This window comes from Laetiporus sulphureus, assembly GCF_001632365.1.
Source record: "Laetiporus sulphureus 93-53 unplaced genomic scaffold LAESUscaffold_42, whole genome shotgun sequence".
Classification (NCBI taxonomy): domain Eukaryota; kingdom Fungi; phylum Basidiomycota; class Agaricomycetes; order Polyporales; family Laetiporaceae; genus Laetiporus; species Laetiporus sulphureus.
The window spans coordinates 107,248-132,414 of record NW_024468551.1 but is presented as its reverse complement, the minus strand read 5'-3'; the positions used below and the strand labels follow the sequence as shown (position 1 = coordinate 132,414).

The following is a 25,167-nucleotide window of genomic DNA, read 5'->3' as shown; positions in this document are numbered from 1 at the left end:
TCATCCATCCGACAGCCAGTAGCCCCGTACTCCGCTGTTTCATCGTCATCAAGGAAATCCGATGCGGCGTACTAGCCATTCCGGTCTGGGGCTCATGCACTGCACAGGCTTGGGATGCGGCAATATAAGAGCCGTGTTTACTCCTAGAGTGATCATCAGCGCACCTCGACTTAACTCTGTCAGGAGCGAGACTGCTTCCCTCATCCATTTGAGCAATTGCCGTGTACGTGGAGCTCAGAGAGTATGTCACCGTCCAATATCACTGTTCAATATGTGTCCGAGCCTACAGGTATGCTCAATGACATCAGCCCATTCGGCGGCATACTAACTTTGAAGCAGAGGATCTTGTAGAAGAGGCCGTCAAGGTCTTCTCTGATCTCATGCCCGAAGGCGAGAATCCCAGTTTTTGCATGAGCTCGTCCAATAAGATGACCTGGACTTGTAGATCCTCTCGCAGTCTCCTTGGTTGTGGGCGATCGTAGTCTCATTTCGAGTATGGCACGTGCCATGATCAAACCCATCGCTTTGGTCGTCGGAGACATGTATACTGCCACTGATGAAAGTGGAAAGCTCGCTGGTTTCACGCTATGGCTTCCACCTGGCAGAAACCTATATGATACGTTTGTATCTTGTCTTCTCTGTGCTTCCGGTATGTTAACGTAAGCGAATGTTCAGTGGAAAGGAGCAGCTTGAGATGGGCTACCTTGACTGAGGAAGGGAAAACATACTTTGCTGAGACGGTGAGCTATTCGACCGTCCATGTCGCATGATTCTAAGCGCTTATCGCCATTCACATTAGATGGCAAAAGATTTCCCCAAAATGATCGACAGCAAGACTGGGATAGAATCAGTCAGTTTGCAGCGACGGATTATCACATTCCTGAATCTGATCTGACAGCCATCGTTGTGACATTCTGATACAGACGGAGTTGAACACCTACTGGTGCAGCTTCGCATTCGTCAAGGCACAATACCAAGGAAAGGGTGTCGCGAGGGCCATGTTTGAGGTCGCATTCGAGAAGGCATGTTCTTCACTGTTATGAGCAGCTCCGTTGATGATCGCTGTACCGATTTGGCACGCATAGGCAAAAACGCTCGGCGCGACGATGGCTCTTGCGACAACTGCCGAGCGCAATGTACGCATTTGATCCGACACCTTTATACGTTGTCTCCTGCATCTTATCGAGCTTTTTCTAGGTCACTATATACCAGAAATTGGGATTTGAACTCAAGGGATACGAATTAATGCCGTCGCAGTGGATGCCGTGGGACGCCTGGATTTTTGCAAGGGACGCCAACACTCTCTGATAGGCATATTCGACTCCCTTCATCCTTAGACAATAGTATGACCATGGAAAAGCCTGGCAGCGATTCTCACATAGCGGTCTTTTGCGCTCAATTCCACATCAATGTTTCATGAATTTATATGTCACGAGACACAAAATATATCGTCCCGAGAGCATTTATCACAAGAACGGCTGCACAACGTCAGTCTGCTGAGAGTCAGTTACCGCTTACATTGCAGTTTATGCACCTTCCAGTGCTTCTTCTGACAATCCCGTGAACAATATCGAACTTTCAGGCATCCCGTGCACGCCAACAGTTTTGGCTTGCCCTTTCCACGACAGACGAAACATTTATGTGCTGCAGGATCTCGTCCAATAGTTTCCAAATAGGATACCACGAAGAGAGGCGACAGCGCGACCCGCGTGACGTAAGGAGCCACTGGGCTCCACAACTTGTTCCGTTTCATGGGCTCCGTGTCTTGGCCCTGTCCGCAAGTGCACAGAGGATTCTTCTCCATGTCTTCGCACCGTGGTATTCTCCCCTCGGATTTATACTCACAATTGGTGCCATGTGTCCAAGACAACCTGCATCGTTCAACGAGCACGGGCAACAGCTGCTTCCAGGCGGCCATCTCATTGCCGTACACAGTAATGTTGTTCATCTGTCCTTCGTGAACCAGCTTCGCGAACGATTTTTCAATCGTGAACAGCAAGTCGTGTGTGAGCGGTAGAACGAACGCATCGCAGATGACGGTATGGCAGTGAAGGTCATATCGTAGATCGCTGACGAAAAGAACAGTGTCGCAATTGTTTGTTGCGTTGTCGCGCAGTGCAAACAGTCTGCCGGCAGGGCCTCCCTGTATTCCAGCTGAGCGAACGAAGATGGAATGAAGGGAATCTTTGATGTACATCAAGGTGTCCTCCTCGTGCTTCTTTCGAAGAGAACGTTCTCGAGAGGACATCTGGGATCCGAGGTGTGAGTTAAGCCATTGATCTAGCTTGAAGGCCTTGATATCGAGAACGGGCATCCGGGCCAGATTTAGACGATGAATACTGTAAAGACCAAGAATGCCTCTGCTAACAGTGACCGGCCATGGATTCAGTTTCATGCCATCGGGTTTCAATGGGCTATATGGAGGGACGACAACCTGCAATCGCTACAGCGTGAGACTTGTACCATTATATCAGCACGGGTTGCATGACTCACTTCCACATACATAGATGTCCTAGCCAAGCGCAGCTTATTCTGGCTTCCTATAACTGGAAACGGGAACGCGACATCTTGAATACCCTTGCCTATCCCTAGGCGCATAGTGCAAGGCGAAAGCTGGATAATGGACGGTGTGGCGCCATTTTTGAAACTTTTCCGAACTTCCTCATCGTCGACGGAGATCCTGGATGTCAGGGATGTCACAAGCTCGCATTGCTCGTCAAATGTCACTTGAAGGTTTGTACACGGTCCGATTTGAACTTGTAGATGGGAGTCATCCGCGGGCTCGCGATGCAATAACGCACGGGTAGGCAATGGCCGTTCAGGCAGCACGATCACTGCAGATTGGTCCATGAGCCTAGCATGGAAGAGGGTAAGTTCCAAGCCAAGTTTCGAAACCAACACGGCGGAAGCGGGCGTGCTCCGAACCGAAAGGCGGATTAGAAAATTCTCCATAGGTTCGATGTCGGTGAGAAGACAGCTCGACATAGTGAAAGATGCCACAAGGGACGAAGATCCACGAGCCCCAGCGCTATCCTCCGTAAATACGGCCCAGGTACCGGAACCTGTCCCCATCCTGATTACTGTCCCGTATGCGACGTGAACGGAGGAATAGATGTTGTGCGACCATTTCCCTCTGATGTCGCAATTTAAGATAGGCGTGCCAATCTGTTCTGCGGACTCTTCAAGTATCGACAGCTTTTCGCGTGGAACAATGAGGATGATGCGCACAAGCGTGGGCACAGAGTCCCAAGAGGAGAAAATGCCGGTCTTAGGCGGTGTCGGCTTCATGTGCGGCGCTGTGTACACACTATGGCGATGCAGCTGAGCGCAAAACTCCTGCATGTTATTGCGGTCCATGGGAGCACTTTGATCGGCATCCTGAAGGTCGAAGAAGCGATCCATGACCTCCAACCAATTCTCCTCTGGGATTCTAAGTCGATCCCTAACGAGCTTCAGAAGTAGAACGAAGCTCTCCCGAGAGTAGTGAAGAATATTGGAGGAAGCAAAGGCCCTCGTCAAATTTCCTTGGTTCAAGCGCCAGAAATTCATGGCGTCCTCCTGCTGAAATATTTCATGGTACATGTCATAAAGGAATGTTCCCAATTGCAACGAGTCACAGGACGGAGATGCCGCATGCCTTCCAGAACGAGCCAAAAGTGCGTCACCGGAGACCGGAGCTTTCCATGTTGTCACTTGATGGAACTGATTCGACTTTCTCTTGGTCGCCATATGTAGCATCAATTCATGCGAATTCGATCGCGACGTGAATCCTGATAGGTAATCGATGGGGCATACTCCGAATAAGAGGCCAATTGCCGTGAGGTCTGCGTAAAGCAACTCCATGAACTCTTTCGTAGCGTCCTCCCCTCGGAACAGCAGAGATTCCGTGTAGAGAACGCTAGAAGGCGTTGATGGCGATAGGATAGGTACTGCAGCGATGAGGATGTTCAAAAGACCAATATGATCGATAAGATTGGATGTGTCGATGACGTTGAACAACGCCGGTGCGCGCTTCGAGATGTACTCCTCTTTTTCGAGATGAATGACCTGTGCCTTCCATTGCGCAACAGGGATATTAGGGCTCAGAGATTCGGTGAACGCGAACGTCCTGAGCGCCTGACATATAGCCATGCAATCTCCGCAGATCATGCGGACAACCACCCTTTTGCTAGACGTAGGGGACAGGAGCGCTGCAAAAGCCGAGCACCATTTCTCGAACTCGGCTTTCGCAGCCTTCACAACGTCCGCAGCGGACGGCTTGCGTCTGGTATTCCCATAGACTTCGGCGAGGTGGAAAGGAACCATCGGGTCAATGCCGTAATGGATGGAACAGTTCTGACCTGCGAGGGAATGGAAGAATGTGGGATTGAGCGACGTTGCAGCTGAGATCTTTTTCGGATCGGTGTAGGTAACACCAGTCTTCCAGAATTGCCTGAACAGATCCGAAGAGGTCTCCACTGCCGCCAACATGAGCGGACCAGCAGAGCGCGCGGAGCTGGCATTGACACTAAACTTATCCAAGGTAGACTTCGACATCTTCCGGAACCCCTCGCGTAACTCGTCGAGTTTGGGACGCGGCAGGTGTTGCATGTCGACGTAAAGAGACCAATGGCGCCGTAGTTCCACCAATGTGTACTCCGTAGACATCCGAACGAATTGTCCATATGCGGACTCATTCCATTCGCGGAGAGTGGCAGAAAGCTCGATGAGCTTTTGGCACTGCACAGTCAGTGCTGACAATGAGTTTTTGTCGAGGTGGAAGTGGAAGAAGGTGTCCCATATGACAGTTTGAGGGAGCTCCTTATCGGCAATCATTGTGAGCAATAGGACATTGCGCGCTATCGTATCGTCAGTAAGCAACGTGGATTTCTAGTTGAGAGTAAAGGAGGCTTGCCAAGAATCGCTGGTTCGATGTCACAGCACGTAAAGTCGAGAGCTCTGATGCCTGCGTGAGAGAAGTGGAATATTACATATGACAATGATACTGTGCATAGCAATAACGAAAGGATCTCACTGTTTGACGGCTCGTTATAGACCGTGTACAGTACATTGCGCGGATCGCCGCATCCAAGAAGCAGAATATGAGCATCCTCTTCAGGAGGCATATCTCTCGTAAGACAGACAGAGGGTGTATTTCCAATGGGATAGAAGTAGTATCTTCCAGGCCACACGAGAGGGTGAGCCATGATTGAGAACTGGACAAGGTGGAGCAAGATGTGACTGTCTGACAACTTGGAGGAACTGTTGCCAGTCAAAAATTTGGCGCTTGCAGCACGCTACCGCCGCTTTGCGGCCGGTGTCACATGTTGGCGCTACGTCGCCCTGGCGCTGCATTTACTGCTTGAATTTACTGGTCGCATCGGTCGCCGCATTGCATGAGCTTTTCGGTCTTATTGAGATTCAGAAAACATTAACGCAGATGCATTGCGATAGTATTTGAGCACTGTGGTGCATTCTGAAGTGCCCAGCGAGCGTTGAAATTCTGATTAAAGCCTTTTGAGATCAAGCTGGGGATTATGCATTTTCCGACAAGCACCCAACAGCGAGGCTTCTATCATCGACCACCAATTCGCCAACGAGTTGCGTGCTCGTCGTTATTAACGCGTCATGTTCTTAACGTCGTCTGAAATGATGTCTCAATACGGTTCGGAACAGCTCAGTTGTGATTTGTATGTCGAGCCACAGATTTTAGGAATGCACCCTCATGGTCGACCACTGATTCGATAAGGACCCGGGCAACTCCCATATAGGAGTGTCGCAAAAATCTTTCGAAACGAGTCTGAAATATGCAAAGTTTCGGGCCTCCAGTATGCAAAGTGCGACAAGACCCGTGACTATGTCACGTTTTGTAACGATACGTCACGTCCTATGTCAGAATCAGAAAAATACGGATTTGTTTGCGACTCGGAGATGGTCCGCTACTCACTACATCATTATGTGAGGCGAGACAGCCCACTACTCTCACATAATGATGTTGTGATAATAAAGAGGCTACGTGGAGTGCGTATCAAGCTGATGTTCATCAATGCTGTTGTCACGAAAGGTGACATCTCGAAGAAAAGCCGCAAACACGTTCAATGTTGCAGGTATTCTTGTTATTCATTTGGGATCAGAACGAGAAGATCTTAATGCGCAAACTGCAGATTCCGTATCTTCCGGATGTGACAATCCAGCTCCATGAGTTCAAGGAGAGCTACGCAAGCAGCACAACGTGCGCATGTACATACTATGATGGCTATTCGGTCAGGAAATCATTTATTTTTATGTCAATATGTGGCTACATGGTGACCTTGTCGCATCAATGGCTTGTCACATCAATAATACTAGTGTTTAACCACCCAGACATGCCTAAACCGGAATCTCCGACACCCATCGGGCCCCAAAATATGCTAAGTTGCGATAAGGATAAGGTCTTTTGGGAGTTTTGGGGGCCTCCGAGGTCTGAAATATGCAATCCGTGACAAGGAAATCGCGATTTGGGGCCCCTCAAATATGCTATTTTGCGACACTCCTATATGGGAGTTGCCCGGGTCCTTTCGATAATGTATGCGTCGGTAAGTAGCCTGCATCACACCTGCCTAATAAAGCAATTTGCCGAGCGTGCCGACACAAGCCGTCGTCGGAGTTTGACCGCAAGATGTGACTGATGGTGACAAGATTTTTTGCATTAGTACATCCCTTCCGTTTGGGCAGTCCTCCGTACTTGTCGGTGATCTTTTCAATCATCAGGTCAGCTGAGGTGTTTGCGCACCTATGCTTAAGATCTGAAGTGGTTCTACCCGGAAGTCAAATTATTATTCATGATTTGCGAAGCAGAATGGGTGCCAACCGTAGTATGTATGACATTCGTCACCGCCGTAATCCTCAGCTAGTTACACTCAAGGCTTCTTTAGTCCCTCAAATCTCCCATGAATGCATGGAACTGGACTATCGAAGAACGTGTGGCGGCTGTACAACGCCTGAAGGTATGTATTTTTTGATCTATACTAGTCCGGTGACATGAATCGCCGGACCCATAGGAGAACCAGACTGCCGTGGAGAACTAGCATTCCAAGGGCAAACAGAATGCTCTTCAGTCACTCGAGAGTTTTCATGCACATGCGTAGTCCGCCTTCTCACATAGAGTCCACGGGGCGCTTCATGACCGCAAGACATGGTTTTTCGCCGTCTCTCTCGCACTCGACAATGTTCCATTGAACAGCCTCACGACCCAAAAGCAGAATGATGGCGGCGTCTCTGAGTTTCATACATCTGCAAAAGACGCACCTCGGCTGTGTCGACGGCATCATTGCAATCGCCACTATCTGGAGGGCGTGCGCTCGCGTGCGACTGGAAGACGCATGCGCGTGCGTCTCCGTGGGAGATTTAATTCCGAATCTCGTTGGCGTGCTCCTCGTCGACGTGTTGCCGCGGAACAACCGAATTGGACCGCTGTGCGCGCAGTAGCTGACCGGTACGTGTCTGTGGCGTGGCGTTCGGTGTGTGTTATCTGCACTTATTCACGGTGAGGACAGGCGTTGGCTCGACGGCGTTCGTGCTCTCGCTATCTTGGCTGTCGAACGTCACGCCAAGACACGCGAAGCGAACTACTGTGAATGCCGTCATGCTCATCGCCTACTGCTTGGCAATACCCTAGGACTGTCCACGTTGTAAGAGAAGTGCGAGCCACGGTGACCTAGCCACCCTTCGACTAACGTTCATCACCATCCCATTGGCGCTTATTGTGGCCGGTGCAGCGGTTTCAGGAACCACGTTTCATGGACGATTATCGCCCTCTGCAACCTCGCCTGCCCGCTTCTTGCTCCTGATCATCTGACTCCGCCTCGCATCCGAGAACGATCGATGCAATGCCGAGCCGCCCGATGATACGTATAACGATGTGTACATAATGGTCCCTGCGAGAATGGGATGCCTATGGAGTGGAAGTCAGATAAGGTTAGTCTGTGTGGTTCCATAGGCCGGATCTCTACTGATGCGCGTCTCCGCTGTTCGGGAATTCTTAGACTATGGACATCCAGAACTGTGGTCTCTGATATGTCCTGTGAGCTGATTCTTTGTTTCCAATGCTGTTCTTGCCTCACCGCGCATATTTACAGATGTACAGCCACCATTGCAATGATGTATATCGTATATTGATAGAGGACTGCGCAGACATCTTTGATCTAATTTATTGGACACGTTATTCGCATCCGCGCTCATGAAACGAGCCATGCTTTGGCAAGCGGCTCGAAGAGGCTGCCGCATCAGGTGAGTTTGCAATGGAAGCGGGTGAGAAGGGTGCTGAGATCGATGGCCGAGCTAAGCGGAAACTTTGGTTGGAGATGGGGTCGCCATTTTGCCAACAGGGGCGGAGAATGCGGACTAGCGGACCAGAGTGGTGATCACATGGGAACTGGGATGGCACAGGATGTGCTAAGGAGCCCGAGAGTCTCGAACAGCCTCCAGAAGGTCCGTTCACGCGCGCAAGGCCTGAGCGTCTCCCGTAGTTGTGCAAACGTGGTATGGTTCTCTCAGCTTCGGCGCCGCTCTTTGAGCTAGAACGCAGACGACCACACCGCCACAGGATGTTAGCTGTTGTATTCCACATTCCCGAACGTCTCTGTGGGCTCTTACACAGTATCCTCCTCTTCCGCAGCTGCTGTGCACCATGGCATGGCATTGTCATGAGATACCCGCATCAGGTACGTTCCAGGTCGAGCATCGCAGTTATAACGTCCGATCAGCGTCAACTGGGCTCTTGCGCCATCGCCTTCAATGATAGGGTTCGGTCGCGCTGCTTGTCCTTGTCAGCTTATAATCCATGACATCTCGAAAAGCCATTTGACGCTCCACATCATGCTCCTCGCTCTCGTGTTCGTTTACTACTTCAGTCAGCGCTCAGTCGCCGCACCCATTGCCGACGTTCGGTTAGTTGAGGACATCTCCCCATCTTGCGATAAACTCGGCGACTGTCGAACGCTCCTGAGCATCATATCCAGTTGCATCGCCACCATCGTCGCATGCGTCTGGACTGCTGTTCACCCCGACATTCCACCGTACGGAGAGGACCCCTGGTGGCAGAGGTTTCGCCGCATGCTGTTCACCATAAGTGGCATCATTGCACCGGAGGTATACATTCTCATAGCGACGATGCAATATCTCAGCGCTCGTGAAATAGCTCGAATGGATGTGTTCAAAGGTCATGTGCAGCCCCTTCAGGTCAACTTTCCTTAGGCTGACGTTGAAACATCTCAGAGCATGGCTGGACGACTACTCATGGCTTCTTTGTTCTGATGGGAGGCTTTGCGCTATGCAATCCCTCGGAACACAGCACAAAGCAGCTGCACGCCAAAGAAGTTATAAACCTCATCAACAAAAACGAAATAGAGTTCCCGTATGTATCGGAGGAGGAAATCCAAGACAGAAGCAAAGCAAACTGGCTGTCTAAAACGGCCGCAGTCGTTCAGACTTGCTGGTTTGCGCTGCAGGTCCTTGCCCGTTTCATCGAACGTCTCCCCATTACGGAGCTAGAAATTTTTACGGCCGGTTTCACAGTCATGGCGATTGCCATGTATGCATTATGGTTCAAGAAGCCGTTCTGCATTGACGTACCAATCGTCCTTCATGAACAGCCGAAGGCTATCACGGTCACGTCGGATACCCTGAGCAGTATCGCGATTGCGGCGGATGCACCGAATCTGAACAGAATAGTGGAAGAGGCAGATTGGCCGACGAATACAAACGAGGTCGAGCTTGGCCTACTGGACAGTCATTCGCGCTCTACTGACGTCCAGTCTAACCCAGGGCCAAGGACATCAGGTGAGCACTCTCTCCTCATTTTCAACTGTACAGCAGAGCTTAAACAGGTCTCTTAGGACATTGCCACTCCGTCCAGGTCAAGGAAAGAACGTTCTTACAAGAGCTACTTCATCCACTGAAACTAGTCTGGGACGCAGGATACGAATCCATGCCCAAATTCATTCGCGACTTTAATCCTATACAGGTTGAGGATATTCGAGACGTAAGAAACGCGTTCTATCGTGGGCTGCAGTATGCGGTATGGGCGGTCACAAGCATTATATTGGCCCCTATTGCTTTGATATTCGGTCAAGCTGGTCATCAACAATGGTGGCATTTCCCCGGGGTTTCAAACGAGCCTAAGGACAGCTTCAAAACAATCATAGCCCTTGTATCGTATGCGTCTACGCTTGTGACGCCTATACTTTTCGGACTCATCCATTGCACTGCATGGTCATTAGAATTTCCAACGGTCGTGGAGCAATACCTTTGGCGAGTACTGTCGCTTGTGATCACTTGTTCTCCTATCCCTGAGGCGCCTTTGATCGCCATCGGTGTGACATCTTCAAATTCTTCTTCTCTACCTCAAATAGTGAAGCATGCACTAAAATCCATCTTCACTTCCATCGTCGCCATACTATACGTTGTCTCCCGACTCACCCTCCTCGTCATCGCATTCACCACTCTCCGAAAGCTTCCTCCCGGTGTATATGAAGCCATCTCTTGGGTAGAACTCATTCCGCACTTCTAGGTACCACATCATTTCACCGCATATTTTATTTCGCCCCACATATGCATCCCCCGTCACGATCTTCATACGTTCCTACCTGTCTCGGCCTATGTACTACTATTGCATACCTCGCTTTTCCCTTGCCCGCATAAACCTGATATTTATCCGCGCTCAAGCTAGTCATTCTGGTATGCTGAGTGACGGTTCCGGGTCTGAAATTGTCTCCTTGTACGGCCAGCAGGGAGTCGTCATGGTCAAGCCTGCTCATCCGCTACAGCGCATTCGAAGCGCCCTTCACGACACAAACTGCTGGTAGGTGCAATTTCAACCTGCAGATGTGAGATATCTCGTCCTATCTTGTGAACGGTTCGCTTAACGCACCCTACGAAGGGCTCGTTCGACGGTGAACAGATCAGTCGAAGGATTCACAGATATTCAAGGAGACGGTACCACCACACGCCCAATCTCAACGACGAGAGGCTGTTAATGCAAACGTTCATTCGTTCTACTTTATACGGAGCTTGCATATGACAGACAAAGAGACGAAAACAAAGTAGAATAATGGAAAAGAATTGCAGCAATACGAGTAACTTCATCGGCGATGCGATAATCCTTTCTTCCAGCGACAGCACGCTCTAACTCCTTACCCCTACCGTTCTGCGGGCGACAGGCTAGTGGCCGCATCTGTTTACGCATCTGTTGCTGCGTCTTGGCCTCCGCATGCGCGGCCATTCACAAGAAAGCGGTGAGCAGACGATCGACCGGACCGCGGAAGGATACGAATGGACATACCAGGTTGAGCGTAAAGCCCGCCTTCAACCACTCAATCTGACTCTCATTAAAGCTATGCGCAAGCGAAATCTCATCCTTCGAGCCATCCATATGCTTAAGCGCAAGCGGCAAATTCTTGCCAGGCTGGAACTCCTGCAAACCAAGAATCGACACACGGTCATCGGGCCGCACGGCGTCGTAGTCGGCCGGGCTCGTGAACGTCAACGCGAACATGCCGTGCTTCTTCAATTTTGCCTCATGTATACGGGCGAACGACCGCATGATGATAACGAGATCGTAGAGGAAGCGTGGCTCGAGTGTAGTGTGCTCACGAGAGGAGCCTTCACTGTAGTTGTAATCGCCGACGACAATTCACTTGATCCAGTGATTGTGGTAGTACGCACCGTCTGCGGGACACCGCCATACTCGCCAGTGACCTAGTTCTTTATGTTGCTCGCATCGACGTTCTCAGCGTTGATGGCACCGATCAGACAGTTCTCTGTGCAGAACGCAAACAACGACATCAGACGGGCGTGTGCCGACGGCGGCAGAGAAATACGCACGAGAGATGTTCTCAAAGAGTCTTCGGTACTTGTGCCAGGGCCCAACAGGCGAGGTGTGATCCGTCGCTACATCCTTCCTCAATGCCTAATCTCCAAATCACATGCTCAAGGAGGGTACTCACTGCGCTTGCCCTTGGCATTGATGAGAACGGGGAGACCCTCGACATCTAGAGACGGTCGCTCGTCCGGTCAACTGCGACCTGTACGCTGGCACGGTCCTTGAAGGAGGCTGGAAGGTGTTCTGCCTGGGCTCGTAGCCCTTGGGCGAGAGCTCCTTGCCGGTCGGGTCGCTCAACCTGAATGTCTTACCATTTGAGCCGGTAAGGGTGTCTGAGGGGGTTGAAGCGGAGCTCACCCGCGAATGCGAACGCAGTCACGATGTCGGGAGAGGCGAGGAAGGCGTGGGTACTGCAGTTGTTAGCGGGATGCGGTGAAGTTACGGTTGCTGAAGGAATCACTAGGCGGAGACTGAGCTCATGAATCAGCCTTCGTACAGGAAAACATTCGTTCCTTATACTCACAACACCGGACACCAATTTCATTAGCGTGTAAGCAACAGATACTTACTGGAATTCTTCTCGCCTTTCTTGACGTCCGCCTGTCCCATTCACCACTGCAAGGACCGCATGAATGAGCGAGAATGAGACCATCAATCTCCTCGAACGTCGCAATCTGGGCGTCACGGTCGATGGTCGTGCGAACACTGCTCGGATCCAGTTTGTGCTCAAGCCGTGATCTGCAGCCTCGCGAGCGATCGACGCGGCGTGGGTCATGTCCTCGTTCGTGCAGGAACCGATGGTCCGAAAGCAGAGTCGGTGACAGGACATATACCGCGAAGCGGCAGCTTGGTTTGAAGTTTAAACTTCAGGACGAGCAAAGTTCGTCACGTGAGGCTGCCTCACGCGCCTGTGGCGCAGTCGCGAAGCAGCCTTCCACATCTCTACCCTCTTGCAATGAGCTCTTGTAATATGACGCCTTTAACTGTTATAAAACAAGACATTACGTGCTAGAAGTTTGTTTGCACACATAGCGGGTCGGTACCCATTATGGGAGCGCTCGTACTACGTCCCGCTACAAGAATTAAGACCCAATGGAGTGACAGGCGGCGAAGATGAGTTCAAAGTTAGGCACATCTCTGTATCAAGCAAAGTATTAGATATTGCGGCCAGATCATTTCCGGAAACACGCATACACTGGACCCTATAGAGGACGATCGAGTGCGAGAGAAGATTGATTGGCACATTCCGCCTTTCATCGTAGTACGTCTGTCTTATCTCTCCTGCATGATACGAAGCATTGGCCTTCGGAGACACAGCGTGCGCTTGATATGTACTCAACTAATGTGGACTGAATGTAGCATTGTACTGGATACACCTCATTGAACTAAACCACGCTCGGAAGTGCTGCAGTCGGAGTCCTTGGTATTAGCTTGGTCACTAAATTCCATACCATTTTCAGGATCTTTCGTTTTGTAGCTATCCCTTTGACAGAGAAGCGACGCACTTGACCACAAACGAGTGCGCTGTCCAATAGTTCGGCGTGTTGCTGCTGAAGAGCCTTTTTTGCCAGGTACAACTGGTGAGATATGGGATCGTCTGCGTGTACCAGTCCACATGCTTATGATCGTACAGGCTCGCAATAGTCCTCTACGTTAGCTGCCTCATATTTGAGTATCCTCAGAATATGGCACTGAAACGCTTTCCAGTAAGAAAATGGATGAGGTAAGTGCTCTCATCAGCTTCCAGCTACCACGCAAGGATCTTCATATGGGGCGCTGCCTCGACCTCGCATGCCTCGTGCAATAGCTTTGCTCAATTACCCATTGCTCGCTTCATACTCGGCGTATTTGACGGATATATCACCGCAAGCTTCATGATCGTCAGCTCTCTCTTTTATACTCGTAACGGGCAGACATAGCGAGTGGGATATTGGTGATTGCGATTTCTCTTTGGTCATTGACTTGTCGCTCACCTCTTTTCGGGCTTGATGAATGGGACCGATGAATAAAGCAACAGAGTATAAATCCTGGCCGTCTCACGACTCCGTGAAATTGGCGTAGATTATGTCTGGTTTCATCAGCTTCGATCAGGACTGAAGGCTATGAACCGTGACAATGGTCAGAATTCCCAAGTCTTCGCGCCACCTATATTAACAGCCTCATCTCATGCTCTAGGCTTGTGGCAATCACCGGCATTACGATATCCGTCACTGCCATAGTCTATTGGTGCATTGATAAGACGGATTTCCATTCGAAGCTTCGGGTTAGTGCTTCTAAAGGCTCTTTTACGCCGATTCTCCTACCAATGCAATTCTTGACCAACGATGGACGTGTGGTAGCCATGCAACGCATGGAGGTACATTTTTTTCATCTATACTAGTCCGTTGCTGAAAACATAGAAAGAACCAGACCGACATGGAGAACAAGCATTTCAAGGTGGAAACCGTGTGCGCTTCCGCGTTCCTCGAGAGACTCCATGATTAGTCCGCCTTCTCACACGGAGTCCATAAGGCGCTGCACGACCCCAAGACGTGGTTCTTCGCCCTCTTCTTCGCACTCATAACGTCCCGAATCACCTCACGAACCAGGAGCAAATGATTGTAGATTCATTCGGCTTCACCTACCTGCAGGTGATGCTCCTCGGCTGTGTTGATGGCATCAGCGAAATCGCCACTAACTGGACGGGTGTGTGGCTCGCCGTGTGACGAGAAGAGGCGCGCGCGTAAATCGGCGCAGCATGCTTCATTCGAACCTCGTCGGCGTGCTCCTCGTCAAGATGCTGCGTGGACCAACTGGACTGGGCTGCTGTGCGCGCAGTGGCTGACCGGTACGTGTCTGCGGCGCGGCATTCCGTGTACGTAATCTCTGCTTATTCACGCTGAGGATAGGCATTGACACGACGGCGTTCGTGCTCTCGCTATCTCGGCTGTCGAATGTCACGACAGGACACGCCAAGCGAACTACTGTGAACTCCATCATGCTCATCGCCTACTGCCTTGGCAGTGTTCTGGGACTGTTCATGTGGCAAGAGCAGTGCAGGCCACGGTGACCTAACCACCCTTCGACTAGCGTTCATCACCATCCCACTGGCGCTTATTGTGGCCGGTGCAGCGGTTTCAGGAACCACGTTTCGTGGACAATTATCGCCCTCTGCTACCTCGCCTGCCCGCTTCTTGCTCCTGATCATCTGACTCCTCCTCGCATCCGAGAACGATCGCTGCAATGCCGAGCCGCCCGATGATACGTATAACGATGTGTACATAATGGTCCCTGCGAGAATGAGATGCCTATGGAACGGAAGTCAGATAAGGTTAGTCTGTGTGGTTCCATAGGCCGGATCTCTACTGATGCGCGTCTCCGCTGTTCGGGAATTCTTAGACTACGGACATCCAGAACTGTGGTTTCTGATATGTCCTGTGAGCTGATTCTTTGTCTCCATTGCTGTTCTTGCCTCACCGCGCCTATCTACAGATGCACAGCCGCCATTGCAATGATGCATATCCTATATTGATTGAGGGCTGCGCAGACATCTCTGATCTAATTTGTTGGACACGTTATCCGCATCCGCGCTCATGGAACGAGCCATGCTTTGACAAGCGGTTCGAAGAGGCCGCCGCATCAGGTGAGTCTGCAATGGAAGCGGGGGAGAAGGGTGCTGAGGTCGACGGCCGCGCTAAGCGGAGAACTCTGGTTGGAGATTATCAATAGCGGCGGAGAGCACGGACTAGCGGACCAGAGTGGCGAGCGCATGGGAACTGGGGCGGCACTGCATTGGCCAAGGGTCCGGAGAGGCTTGAACGGCCTCGAGAGCATTCGTTTACGTGCGCAAGCCCTGAGCGTCACCCATATTTGTGCAAATGTGGCATAGGTCTCTCAGCTTCGGCGCCGCTCTTTGAGCTAGAACGCAGACGACTACACCGCCGCAGAATGTCAGCTGTCAGATTACGCATGCCAAAATGTCTCTGCGGGCTCTTAAACAGGATCCTCCATTTCCGGAGCTGCCGTCCCCATGGCATGGCATTGCAGGGCATGGCATTGTCACGAGATACCCGTATCAGGTACGTTCCCAGTCGAGCATCGCAGTGAAGACGTCCGATCAGCATCACATGGGCTCTTGCGCCATCGCCTTCAATAATGGGGCTCGGTCGCGCTGCTTGTCCTTGTCAGCCTTATAATTCATCACATCTCGAGAAGTCATTTGACGCTCCACATCATGCTCCTCGCTCTCGTGTTCGTTTATTACTTCAGTCAGCGCTCAGTCGCCGCACCCATCTCCGACGTTCAGTCAGTCGAGGACATCTCCCCATCCTGCGATAAACTCAGCGACTGTCGAACGCTCCTGAGCATCGTGTCCAGTTGCTTCGCCACCATCATTGCATGCGTCTGGACTGCTGTTCACCCCGACATTCCGCCGTACGGAGAGGATCCCTGGTGGCAGACGTTTCGCCGCATGTGGTTTACCATTAGCGCCATCATTGCACCGGAGATATACATTTTCACAGCGACGTTCCAATATTTGAACGCTCGTAGTATAGCTCGGATGAATGTGTTCAAAGGTTATATGCAGTCCCTTCAGTTTCACTTCCTTTAGGCTGACGTTGAGACATCTCAGAGCATGGCTGGACGACTACTCATGGCTTCTTTGTTCTGATGGGAGGGTTTGCGTTATGCGACCCGTCGGAACACAGCACAAAGCAGCTCGACTACTATAAATTAATCTGCCTCATCGAAAACAACGAAATAAACTTCCCACATATATCGAAGGAGGAAATCCAAGACAGAAGCAAAGCAAACTGGCTGTCTAAAATGGCCGCAGTCGTTCAGACTTGCTGGTTCACGCTGCAGGTCATCGCCCGTCCCATCGAACGCCTCCCTATCACGGAGCTAGAAATCTTTACCGCAAGTTACACAATTATGGCGATTGCCATGTATGCGTTATGGTTTGCGAAGCCATTCTGCATTGACGTATCAATTGTCCTTCATAAAAATCCGAACGCTATTACGGCCATAATGGATGCTCTGGCCCGCAGTATCGCGAATGCGGCGGATGCACCGAACCTGCAAAGAACAGTGGAGGAGGCAGATCATCCGACAAATACAAACGAGGTCGAGCTTGGTCTACTGGACAATTATTCGCGCTCTACTGCCGTCCACTCCCACCTCGGGTCGAAGACATCAAGTGAGTACTATTCGATGATCATCGATTGCACAGCAGAACTCATGTAGTTCTTTTAGGACATTGCCACTCCGTTCAACGTGAGGAAAGGACGTGCTTACAGAACCTGATTCATCCGCTGAGGCTAATCTGGAACTCAGCATACGAACGCATTCGTGGGCCCATTCATGCACATATCAAAGCCATTCGAGACAAAAAAAACTCATTTCATCGTGGGCTGCCGCGTGCGGTCTTGGCGGTCATTTGGCCGCTACTGGTCGTGCTGTACATCATATTGGCCCCCTTCTTCTTTATCTTTGCTCCACTTACTTTTGAACAATGGTGGCATGGAGGCTCCTCATTAGATGACACAATCAGCGATGCGGTACTAAGCGCAGCCGTTACATCCTGTGCAGTTGTTGTGCCTATACTGTTTGGACTCATCCATTGCACTGCATGGTATTCCCATTTTCCAACGGTCACTGAGCAATACCTTTGGCGAGTACTGTCGCTTGTGATCACGTATTCTCCTGTCATTGTGGTGTGTATGGCCGGTATCGGAGCAATATCTCAATCAGTGCCTTTACCTAAAATAGTGAAAATTGCGTTGGAACAGTTCTCAACTATCCTCGTTATCATCACCACCTTACTATACGTCCCCTCCCGACTCATCCTCCTGGCCATCGCATTCACCACTCTCCGCGAGCTTCCTCCCGGCGCATACAAGACCATCTCTTGGGTAGAACTCATTCCGCACTTCTAGGTACCACATCATTCCACCGTATATTTTATTGCGCCCCACGTATGTATCCCCCCGTCACCCATCTCAGTACGTTCTTACCTGTCTCGGTCTATGTACTACTATTGCATACCTCGCTTTTTCCTTGCCGCATAAATCTGATATTTATCCGCACTCAAACTATTCGTTTCACGCCATGAGTGACAGTCCCGGGCTTGATAAATGTCTCCTTGTACGACCAGCAGCGCATGCGGAGCACCCCCCCGCGAGACAAACCGCTGGTAAGCCCAATTTCAACTTGCAGATGTGACACATCTCGTCCTATCTTGTGAGCGGTTCGTTCAACGCACCCTACACAAGGGTTCATGCCGCGTATACAGATCAGTCGAAGGAACTCACAGATATTAGAGGAACAAGTACCACCGCACGCAGGCTATTGTAAGCGTTCGTTCGTTCTAGCTTTATACACAGCTTGCATACGACGGACAGAGACGAAACCAAAGCAGAATAATGAAAAAGAATTCAGATACACTTGCAACAATACTAGTAACCTAATCAGCTATGCGATAATTCTTTCTTCCACCGGCAGCGACACCACGCTCTAACCCCATACCCCGCCATTCTACGGGCGACAGGCCAGCGTCCGCGTCAGTGCACGCGTCTATTGCCGCACCTTGGCCTTCGCGTGCGTGGCCATCTTCAACAAACCAGTGAGCAGATGATCGACCGGACCGCGGGAGGATAGGAATGGACATACCAGGTTGAGCGTTGAGCCCGCCTTGAACCATTAGTTCTGTCCCTCGTTGAAGCTGTGCGCAAGCGGAATCTCATCCTTCGACCCATCCTTATGCTTAAGCGCGAGCGTGAGGTTTTTGCCGGGCTGGAAGTCCTGGAGGCCGTGAATCGACAGGCGGCCGTCGAGCTGCACCTTGTCGTAGTCGGCCAGGTTCGCGAATGCCAACGCGAGCATACTCTGCTTCTTCAAGTTTTTCTCGTGGATACGTGCGAGCGATGATAGCGAGACCGCCGAGGAAACGCGGCTCGAGCGCAGCGTGCTCACGCGAGGAGCCTTCACCGTGGTTGTAATCGCCGACGATGACCCCTAATGCCGTGGTCGCGGTAGTACGCGGCCGTCTGCGGGACAGGGCCGTACTCGCCAGTGACCTGGTTCTTCACCTTGTCCGCCTCGCCGTTCTCAGCATTGATGGCACTGATCAGACAGTTCTCTGCACATTGGAAGCCAAACAAGAACATCAGACGGGTGTGGGCCAAACAGCGGCAGAGAAATATGCACGAGAGATGTTCTCAGGGAGCCTTCGGTACTTGAGCCAGGGTTTATCGGCCGAGATGTGATGCGTCGCTTCATCCTTGCTCGATGCCTAATCTCCAATCGCACGCTCCAGAGGGGCGCTTACCGGTCTTACCATCCCAGGGAGCAAAGGGCTTCAGGATCTGGAGACGGTCGCTCTTCGGGTCGACTGCGACCTGTTCGCTGGCTCGATCCTTCGGAGGAGGCTGGAAAATGTCCAATCCGGGATCATAACCCTTGCGCGGGAGCTCCTTGCCGGTGGGGCTGCTGAATTTTAACGGCTTGCCATCGGAGTCAATAAGGGTGTCTGTGAGGGGGTTGAAGTGAAGGTCGCCCGCGAACGCCATCGCAGTCACAATGTCGGGGGAGGCGACGAAAGCGTGGGCAGAGGGTTGGCATAGTTGCGGCGGGTGAAGTTACGGTTGTACGAAGTGATGACTACGCAGGGACTAAATCTGATACAAACTTCACTGCCGTCTAAGCAACAAGTATTCACTGGAGTTCTTCTCACCCTTCTTGACGTCCCGTCTGTCCCACTGACCGATGCAAGGACCGCACGCATCGTTGCCTTACTCGTGCAGGAAAGCGACTCGACATCAGGACCCTTGTACTCGACGATGGCACCAGTACCGCCCTTGACAGTGAGAGTGCCTGCAACCTTGAGGATGTCATCTGTGGGCGAGAATCAGCAGATGGCAGAGACACGAGTATGAAATGCTTACCTTGGGAGTCGTCCAGCCGCTGATCTTGGCAACGAGGTTCACATCGATGACCTTGGGCTCCCAAGGCAGCTCAGCCAAGACGTCGACGGCATCCGCACCACCGACACCGCAAGCAACCATACCGAGGACCACCCGCGTCGGGCGTGTGCGAGCCCGTGCCGATCATAAGTCCACCGGGGAATGCATAGTTCTCGAGGATAATTTGGTGAATGATACCAGAGCCGGGCTTCCAGAAATCGAGACCGTACTTCGGGGCGCGTCAGTGGGAGATCATTAAACAAGTCGCTGGCGAATCGGAGCTCGTCGCAGCACGCCGGCGCACACTTGCGAACGCAGAGTCGCGAAGGGCAAGTTCGTCACGTGCGATTACGCGTCTGTGGCGCAGTCGTGATCGCACCTGTTTTCCCACGTTTCTACTCTTTTGCGCAATGCGGTAGAAGACACGACGTTGCATGCTATAAGTATATTCTCACACAAGGCGGGTCGGTGCACTCTACGAGGGGGGTCGTGCTACGCCCTGCTACAAGAATTAGGACCCAATGCCAATGAAGTGATAAACGATGAAGATGAGTTCAAAGATGGGCACATCGCTATATCAAGCGAAGTTATGGATACTGCGGCCCAGCTCATTTCCGAAAACACGGATACACTGTACCCCATAGAGGCCGATCGGGTGCGAGAAGATTGACTTGCATATTCTATCTCTCATGTGCAGTACGTCGGTCCTATCTCTGCGCATGGTACCATGTATTGGCCTTCGGGAACGCTACGTGTACTTGACATGCACTTGAATAATGTGGATGGAATGTAGCACCGTACCGGATACAGATCATGGACAAAACCACCCTCGAAAGTGCTGCAATCCTTGGTATTAGGTTTGTCACTGAATCCCATATCATTTCGGGGATCTTTCATTTTATGTCTATGCCTTTGACAGAGGAGCGAAATACTTGACTACGAACGAGTATGCTTGTTGATAATTCGGTGTGTTCCTGCTGAAGAGCCTTCCTTGACAAGTACAACCGGTGAGATACAATATCGTGTGTGCGTTCACATGTTCATGCTCCCATAGGCTCGGAACAGTCTTCTACGTTAGCTACCCCGTATTCAAGTATGGTCAGAATATCGCATTGCAATGCTTTCCGGTGGGAACATGTACGAGGAACCTGCTCTTATCATCTTCATATATCGTATCTAATGGCCGCTTTCCTTCAGCACGACCATCTTCATATGGGGCGCTACCTTGACGATGCATGCCGCGTGCGAGGACTTCGCGCAGTTATTCGTCGCTTGCTTGCTACTCGGCATGTGTGAAGGATCTATCATGGCGGGCCTCATGATCGTCAGCTCTATGTTCCGTACTCCTAACAAGCAGACGCTGCGAGTGGGATATTAGTGTGGGTGGGTTCTCTTTTGTGGTTGACCTGTCGCTCATGTCTTGTAAGTTCTGATGAATGGGACCGGTGAGTAGAGCAACAGAATATAATTTCTGGATGTCTCGTAACTCCATGCAATCAGCACATATCATATCTAGTTTCATTGGCTTCCGAACTTTGCATATTAGAACTAAGGGCGTTGAATCATGGCAATGGTCGGGGTTTTCGCGCCACCGATACTCACAGCGTCATCTCGTACGTCAGGCTCGTGACAATCACCGGCGTTATGACATTCCTCCCTGTCATGGTCTATTGGTGAGTTGATTACACGGGTCTCCATTCGAAGCTTTCAATGATTGTTTCTAAAGCCTTCATTTCCCCGACTCTCCCACAAATGCATGGTTCTTGACCAATGAAGAATGTATGGCGACTGTACAACGCCTGAAGGTATGTCTTTTTTTCATCTATACTAGTCTGGTGATATGAATCGCCGGACCCACAGTACACGCTCTTCAGTCCCTCAAAAGCCTCCATGCTAAGTCCGCCTTTTCACACGGAAACCACAGGGGCTGCTTGGCCCAGGGCCGTGGGTCTTCGCCCTCTTCTCCGCACTCAATACCACCTCACGACCCAAGGGCAGATGGTTGTACCTTCTCTCGCCTTCACTTACCTACAGACGACACTTCTCGGCTGTGTGGACGGCATCATCAAAATCGTCACTATCTGGATGGGCGTGCGGCTCGCTGCCTGACTGGAAAATGCACGCGCAGTAAAGTTCATTCGGAACCTCGTTGGCGTGCTGCTCGTCAACCTGCTGCCGTGGAGCAACTAAATTGGACTGCTGTACGCGCAGTGGCTGATAAGTGCGTGTTTGGGGTGTGGTATGCGGTGTGTGTAATTTGCGCTTTATTCACCGTGGGGACAGGCGTTGGCACGACGGGGTTCGTTCTCTCCCTCTCTTGGCTTTCGAGCGTCATGGCGGGTTGCACGAGGCGTGCTCATCGCATACTGTTTTGGCAGCACATTGGGACCGTTGATGTGGCAAGAGAAGTACAAGCCACGGCGACCTAGCAACCCTTCGACTAAGGTTTCATTACCATCTCATTGGCGCTTATTGTCGCCGGTGCAGGAACTGCGTCCCATGGACACTGATCGGCCTCTGCTACCTGGGCTGCTCGTTTCTCCTCTTGATAATTCGACTCCGCGTCGCATCCGAGAACGAGCGACGCAATGCCGAGCCAACCGACGACACGTATGACGATGTGTATATAACGGTTCCTGGCGAGAATGGGATGCCTGTGAAGCGGAAGTTAGATAAGGTCGGTCTATATGGTTGCATACGCTGCATATCTACTTGTGTTGTACATTGATTGAGGACTGCGCAGGCATATTTGATATAATCCATTTATCCGCATCCGCGTTCCCGAAACGACCTATGCGTAAAACCCATGTACGTGTGCCAGCCCTGAACTCCCCTGTATCTGTGCAAACGTGATGTGGGTCTGCGTCCCTATTTGACTTAGAATGTAAACGAGCACTCCCTCGACACAAATCACTTGTTCAATTCCGCATGCCAGCATGTCTCTGTTGACTATCACATAGCATCTTCCACTCCTGGAGCTCCCGTGCCCAATGGCATGCCAATGCACGAGCATGTCGCCATTACCACGAAATATCGGTATGAGGTGCATTCTCAGGTGGAGCATCGCGACCTGGATCTCCGACGCTCATCGCAGGATCAACGTGTGGTATTTGCAATTGAAGTACGCATGCATGTTTCATGCGGCTCTCTTCCACACCAGAATGGCATTGCTTCCGAATTCAACGCACCAACAACGAGTCGATGCAGTGTGCAAATTCTGGCCAGAATGCATACAGCTCATGGATCAAGACACACGGTTGAGACGTCCAATCAGGATGAACCGCTTCGCTATCGCCTTCATACACATGGTTCAGGCATGTTGGACTGGTCCCAGTCCTACGCCGTTGCTGCAATGCTCGTAGTTATGTGCGCGGCCCACTCTTATAAGGGGGCTCGGTCCCACTGCGTGTCCTTGCCAGCCTTATAGTCCATCGCATCTCGAGAAGCCATTTGACGCTCCACACCATGCTCCTCGCTCTCGTGTTCCTTCACTACTTCAGTCAGCACTCAGTCGCCGCGCCCATCGCCGACATTCGGTCCGTCGAGGACCTTTCCCCATCTTGCGATAAACTCAATGACTGTCGTACGCTCCTGAGCATCGTATCCAGTTGCATCGCCACCATCATCGCATGCGTCTGGACTGCTGTTCACCCCGACATTCCGCCGTACAGAGAGGACCCCTGGTGGCAGAAGTTTCGCCGTATAGGGTTCACCATTAGTGCCATCATTGCCCCGGAGATCTACATTTACATAGCGACGTTCCAATATATGGACGCTCGCAAAATAGCTCGGATGCATGTGTTCAAAGGTAATGTGCAGTCCCTTCAGTTGGACTTCCCTCAGGCTTAGGCTGACATTGAGACCTTCCAGAGCATGGCTGGACGACTACTCATGGCTTCTTTGTTCTGATGGGAGGTTTTGTGCTATGCAACCCCGCGGAACGCAGCACAAAGCAGCTCGAAGCCAAAGATATTATTATCCTCATCGACGAAAACATAATAGAGTTCCCATATATATCGGAGGAGGAAATCCAGGACAAAAGCAAAGCAAACTGGCTCTCTAAAACGGCCGCAGTCGTTCAGACTTTCTGGTTCGCGCTGCAGGTCCTTGCCCGTTTCATCGAACGTCTCCCCATTACGGAGCTAGAAATTTTTACGGCCGGTTTCACAATCATGGCGATTGCCATGTATGCGTTATGGTTGAAGAAGCCGTTCTGCGTTGACGTACCCATTGTCCTTCATGAACATCCGAACGCTATTACAGTCGCAGCGAACGTGACTCTGGGCAGTATCGCGGATGTGGCGGATGTACCGAATGCACAAGGGACAGTGGAGTCTGAGGCAGGTTGCCCGACAAATGCAAGCGAGGTCGAGCTTGGTCTACTGCACAGTCATTCGCACTCTATCGATGTCCAGTCTCATGACGAGTCTCATGTCGGGCCGAGGATATCAAGTGAGTACTGTATCCTGGTTATCGACTGTACGGCTGAGCTGAAACACGCCTCGCAGTACATTGCCACTCCATTCCATCTGAGGAAAGGACGTTCTTACAAAACTTGCTTCATCCGCTGAAACTAGTCTGGGACGCAGGATACGAACTCATGCCCGAATTCATTGACGACTTATATCCTATAGCGATTGAGGGGATTCGAGACGGAAGCAACGTGTTCTATCGTGGGCTGCTGTATGCAGTATGGGCGGTTACAAGCATCATATTGGTCCCTACTGCCTTGATATTCGCTCAACCTTTTCATGCACAATGGTGGCATCGCTACCGGGCCTCAGACGCGGACCACGTCAGTCCTTTTGTAGCAATCACAGCCGATGTAGCCTGTATGTTAGTGGTGCCTACGATTTTCGGACTCATTCACTGCACTGCATGGTTCTCCGATTTTCCAACGGTCGAGGAGCAATACCTATGGCGAATACTCTCGCTTGTGATCACTTGTATTCCTGCCTTTGAGGCGTCTGTGGCCGGTATCTTAGCAATACCGAATTTGTCTTTACCCGAAATAGTGGCAGCTGCACTAGTAGGGCCTTCCGTTATTTTCGGTGTCATCGCCCTCATACCATACGTTTTCTCCCGACTCATCCTCCTCGTCATCGCATTTACGACCCTCCGCGCGCTTCCCCCCGATGCATATAAAGCCATCTCTTGGGTAGAACTCATTCCGCACTTCTAGGTACCAAAGCGATCCACCCTATATTTTATTTCGCCCCACATATGCATCCCCCGTCACCATCTCTGTACGTTTCTATCTGTCTCGGCCTATGTACTACTATTGCATACCTCGCTTTTTCCTTACCCGCATAACTCTGATATTTATCCGCACTCAGTCCATTCGTTCCGTACCGTGAGTGACGGCCCTGGGTGTGAAATTCGCCT

General features: G+C 51.2%; 9 protein-coding genes across 9 annotated transcripts; 6 read left to right on the top strand and 3 right to left on the bottom strand.

The window, feature by feature from the left end:
- The first annotated feature begins 173 nt into the window (after nucleotides 1-173).
- LAESUDRAFT_729408 (uncharacterized protein) lies at nucleotides 174-1,468 on the top strand. Its single transcript, XM_040909627.1, has 9 exons — nucleotides 174-289; nucleotides 340-390; nucleotides 446-620; nucleotides 689-740; nucleotides 800-850; nucleotides 924-1,022; nucleotides 1,086-1,136; nucleotides 1,198-1,361; nucleotides 1,438-1,468. Exons 1-8 carry the CDS (start codon nucleotides 244-246, stop codon nucleotides 1,306-1,308), a joined length of 636 nt encoding a protein of 211 aa, XP_040760909.1. The 5' UTR covers nucleotides 174-243; the 3' UTR covers nucleotides 1,309-1,361; nucleotides 1,438-1,468.
- Nucleotides 1,399-5,242, bottom strand: LAESUDRAFT_744706 (uncharacterized protein). The gene is made up of 4 exons (XM_040911330.1): nucleotides 5,015-5,242; nucleotides 4,895-4,945; nucleotides 2,494-4,838; nucleotides 1,399-2,434 (listed from the first exon to the last, which is right to left on the bottom strand). The coding sequence occupies exons 1-4, from the start codon at nucleotides 5,184-5,186 to the stop codon at nucleotides 1,508-1,510; spliced, it is 3,495 nt and encodes a 1,164-aa protein (XP_040760908.1). The 5' UTR covers nucleotides 5,187-5,242; the 3' UTR covers nucleotides 1,399-1,507.
- A 1,666-nt stretch (nucleotides 5,243-6,908) lies between these two features.
- LAESUDRAFT_716357 (uncharacterized protein) lies at nucleotides 6,909-7,653 on the top strand (the record flags this gene model as incomplete). Its single annotated transcript, XM_040907245.1, has 3 exons — nucleotides 6,909-6,965; nucleotides 7,107-7,453; nucleotides 7,515-7,653. 3 exons carry the CDS (start codon nucleotides 6,909-6,911, stop codon nucleotides 7,651-7,653), a joined length of 543 nt encoding a protein of 180 aa, XP_040760907.1.
- A 960-nt stretch (nucleotides 7,654-8,613) lies between these two features.
- On the top strand, nucleotides 8,614-10,528 carry LAESUDRAFT_705002 (uncharacterized protein; the record flags this gene model as incomplete). The annotated part of the gene is made up of 3 exons (XM_040906569.1): nucleotides 8,614-9,178; nucleotides 9,235-9,798; nucleotides 9,999-10,528. Exons 1-3 carry the CDS (start codon nucleotides 8,755-8,757, stop codon nucleotides 10,526-10,528), a joined length of 1,518 nt encoding a protein of 505 aa, XP_040760906.1. The 5' UTR covers nucleotides 8,614-8,754.
- A 711-nt stretch (nucleotides 10,529-11,239) lies between these two features.
- Nucleotides 11,240-11,702, bottom strand: LAESUDRAFT_814818 (aconitase; the record flags this gene model as incomplete). Its single annotated transcript, XM_040914629.1, has 2 exons — nucleotides 11,240-11,624; nucleotides 11,683-11,702. The coding sequence occupies 2 exons, from the start codon at nucleotides 11,700-11,702 to the stop codon at nucleotides 11,240-11,242; spliced, it is 405 nt and encodes a 134-aa protein (XP_040760905.1).
- Nucleotides 11,703-15,860: 4,158 nt separating this feature from the next.
- LAESUDRAFT_814817 (uncharacterized protein) lies at nucleotides 15,861-17,908 on the top strand. The gene is made up of 3 exons (XM_040914628.1): nucleotides 15,861-16,395; nucleotides 16,452-17,018; nucleotides 17,075-17,908. The coding sequence occupies exons 1-3, from the start codon at nucleotides 16,053-16,055 to the stop codon at nucleotides 17,755-17,757; spliced, it is 1,593 nt and encodes a 530-aa protein (XP_040760904.1). The 5' UTR covers nucleotides 15,861-16,052; the 3' UTR covers nucleotides 17,758-17,908.
- Nucleotides 17,909-18,520: 612 nt separating this feature from the next.
- LAESUDRAFT_762153 (uncharacterized protein) lies at nucleotides 18,521-19,389 on the bottom strand (the record flags this gene model as incomplete). The annotated part of the gene is made up of 3 exons (XM_040913052.1): nucleotides 18,521-18,835; nucleotides 18,898-18,959; nucleotides 19,149-19,389. The coding sequence occupies 3 exons, from the start codon at nucleotides 19,387-19,389 to the stop codon at nucleotides 18,521-18,523; spliced, it is 618 nt and encodes a 205-aa protein (XP_040760903.1).
- Nucleotides 19,390-19,810: 421 nt separating this feature from the next.
- Nucleotides 19,811-21,874, top strand: LAESUDRAFT_751752 (uncharacterized protein; the record flags this gene model as incomplete). Its single annotated transcript, XM_040911683.1, has 12 exons — nucleotides 19,811-19,969; nucleotides 19,998-20,115; nucleotides 20,292-20,437; nucleotides 20,480-20,504; nucleotides 20,576-20,639; nucleotides 20,837-20,875; nucleotides 20,980-21,122; nucleotides 21,210-21,227; nucleotides 21,329-21,455; nucleotides 21,509-21,587; nucleotides 21,643-21,726; nucleotides 21,781-21,874. Coding segments are annotated over 12 exons (1,095 nt in total), but the record flags the coding sequence as incomplete, so codon positions are not given.
- A 1,373-nt stretch (nucleotides 21,875-23,247) lies between these two features.
- On the top strand, nucleotides 23,248-24,964 carry LAESUDRAFT_762151 (uncharacterized protein; the record flags this gene model as incomplete). Its single annotated transcript, XM_040913051.1, has 3 exons — nucleotides 23,248-23,590; nucleotides 23,653-24,234; nucleotides 24,291-24,964. The coding sequence occupies 3 exons, from the start codon at nucleotides 23,248-23,250 to the stop codon at nucleotides 24,962-24,964; spliced, it is 1,599 nt and encodes a 532-aa protein (XP_040760901.1).
- Between the last annotated feature and the right edge of the window lie 203 nt (nucleotides 24,965-25,167).

Coding starts and splice junctions, on each gene's coding strand:
- LAESUDRAFT_729408 (XM_040909627.1), top strand. CDS start 244: ATGTCACCGTCCAATATCACTGTTCAATATGTGTCCGAGCCTACAG. Junction 391..445: donor CTCTGATCTCATGCCCGAAG/GCGAGAATCCCA, acceptor CTGGACTTGTAG/ATCCTCTCGCAGTCTCCTTG. Junction 1,137..1,197: donor CGACAACTGCCGAGCGCAAT/GTACGCATTTGA, acceptor AGCTTTTTCTAG/GTCACTATATACCAGAAATT.
- LAESUDRAFT_744706 (XM_040911330.1), bottom strand. CDS start 5,186: ATGGCTCACCCTCTCGTGTGGCCTGGAAGATACTACTTCTATCCCATT. Junction 4,946..5,014: donor CTATAACGAGCCGTCAAACA/GTGAGATCCTTT, acceptor TCTCTCACGCAG/GCATCAGAGCTCTCGACTTT. Junction 4,839..4,894: donor CATCGAACCAGCGATTCTTG/GCAAGCCTCCTT, acceptor ACGATACGATAG/CGCGCAATGTCCTATTGCTC.
- LAESUDRAFT_814817 (XM_040914628.1), top strand. CDS start 16,053: ATGCTCCTCGCTCTCGTGTTCGTTTATTACTTCAGTCAGCGCTCAGTC. Junction 16,396..16,451: donor TCGGATGAATGTGTTCAAAG/GTTATATGCAGT, acceptor GAGACATCTCAG/AGCATGGCTGGACGACTACT. Junction 17,019..17,074: donor CCTCGGGTCGAAGACATCAA/GTGAGTACTATT, acceptor TAGTTCTTTTAG/GACATTGCCACTCCGTTCAA.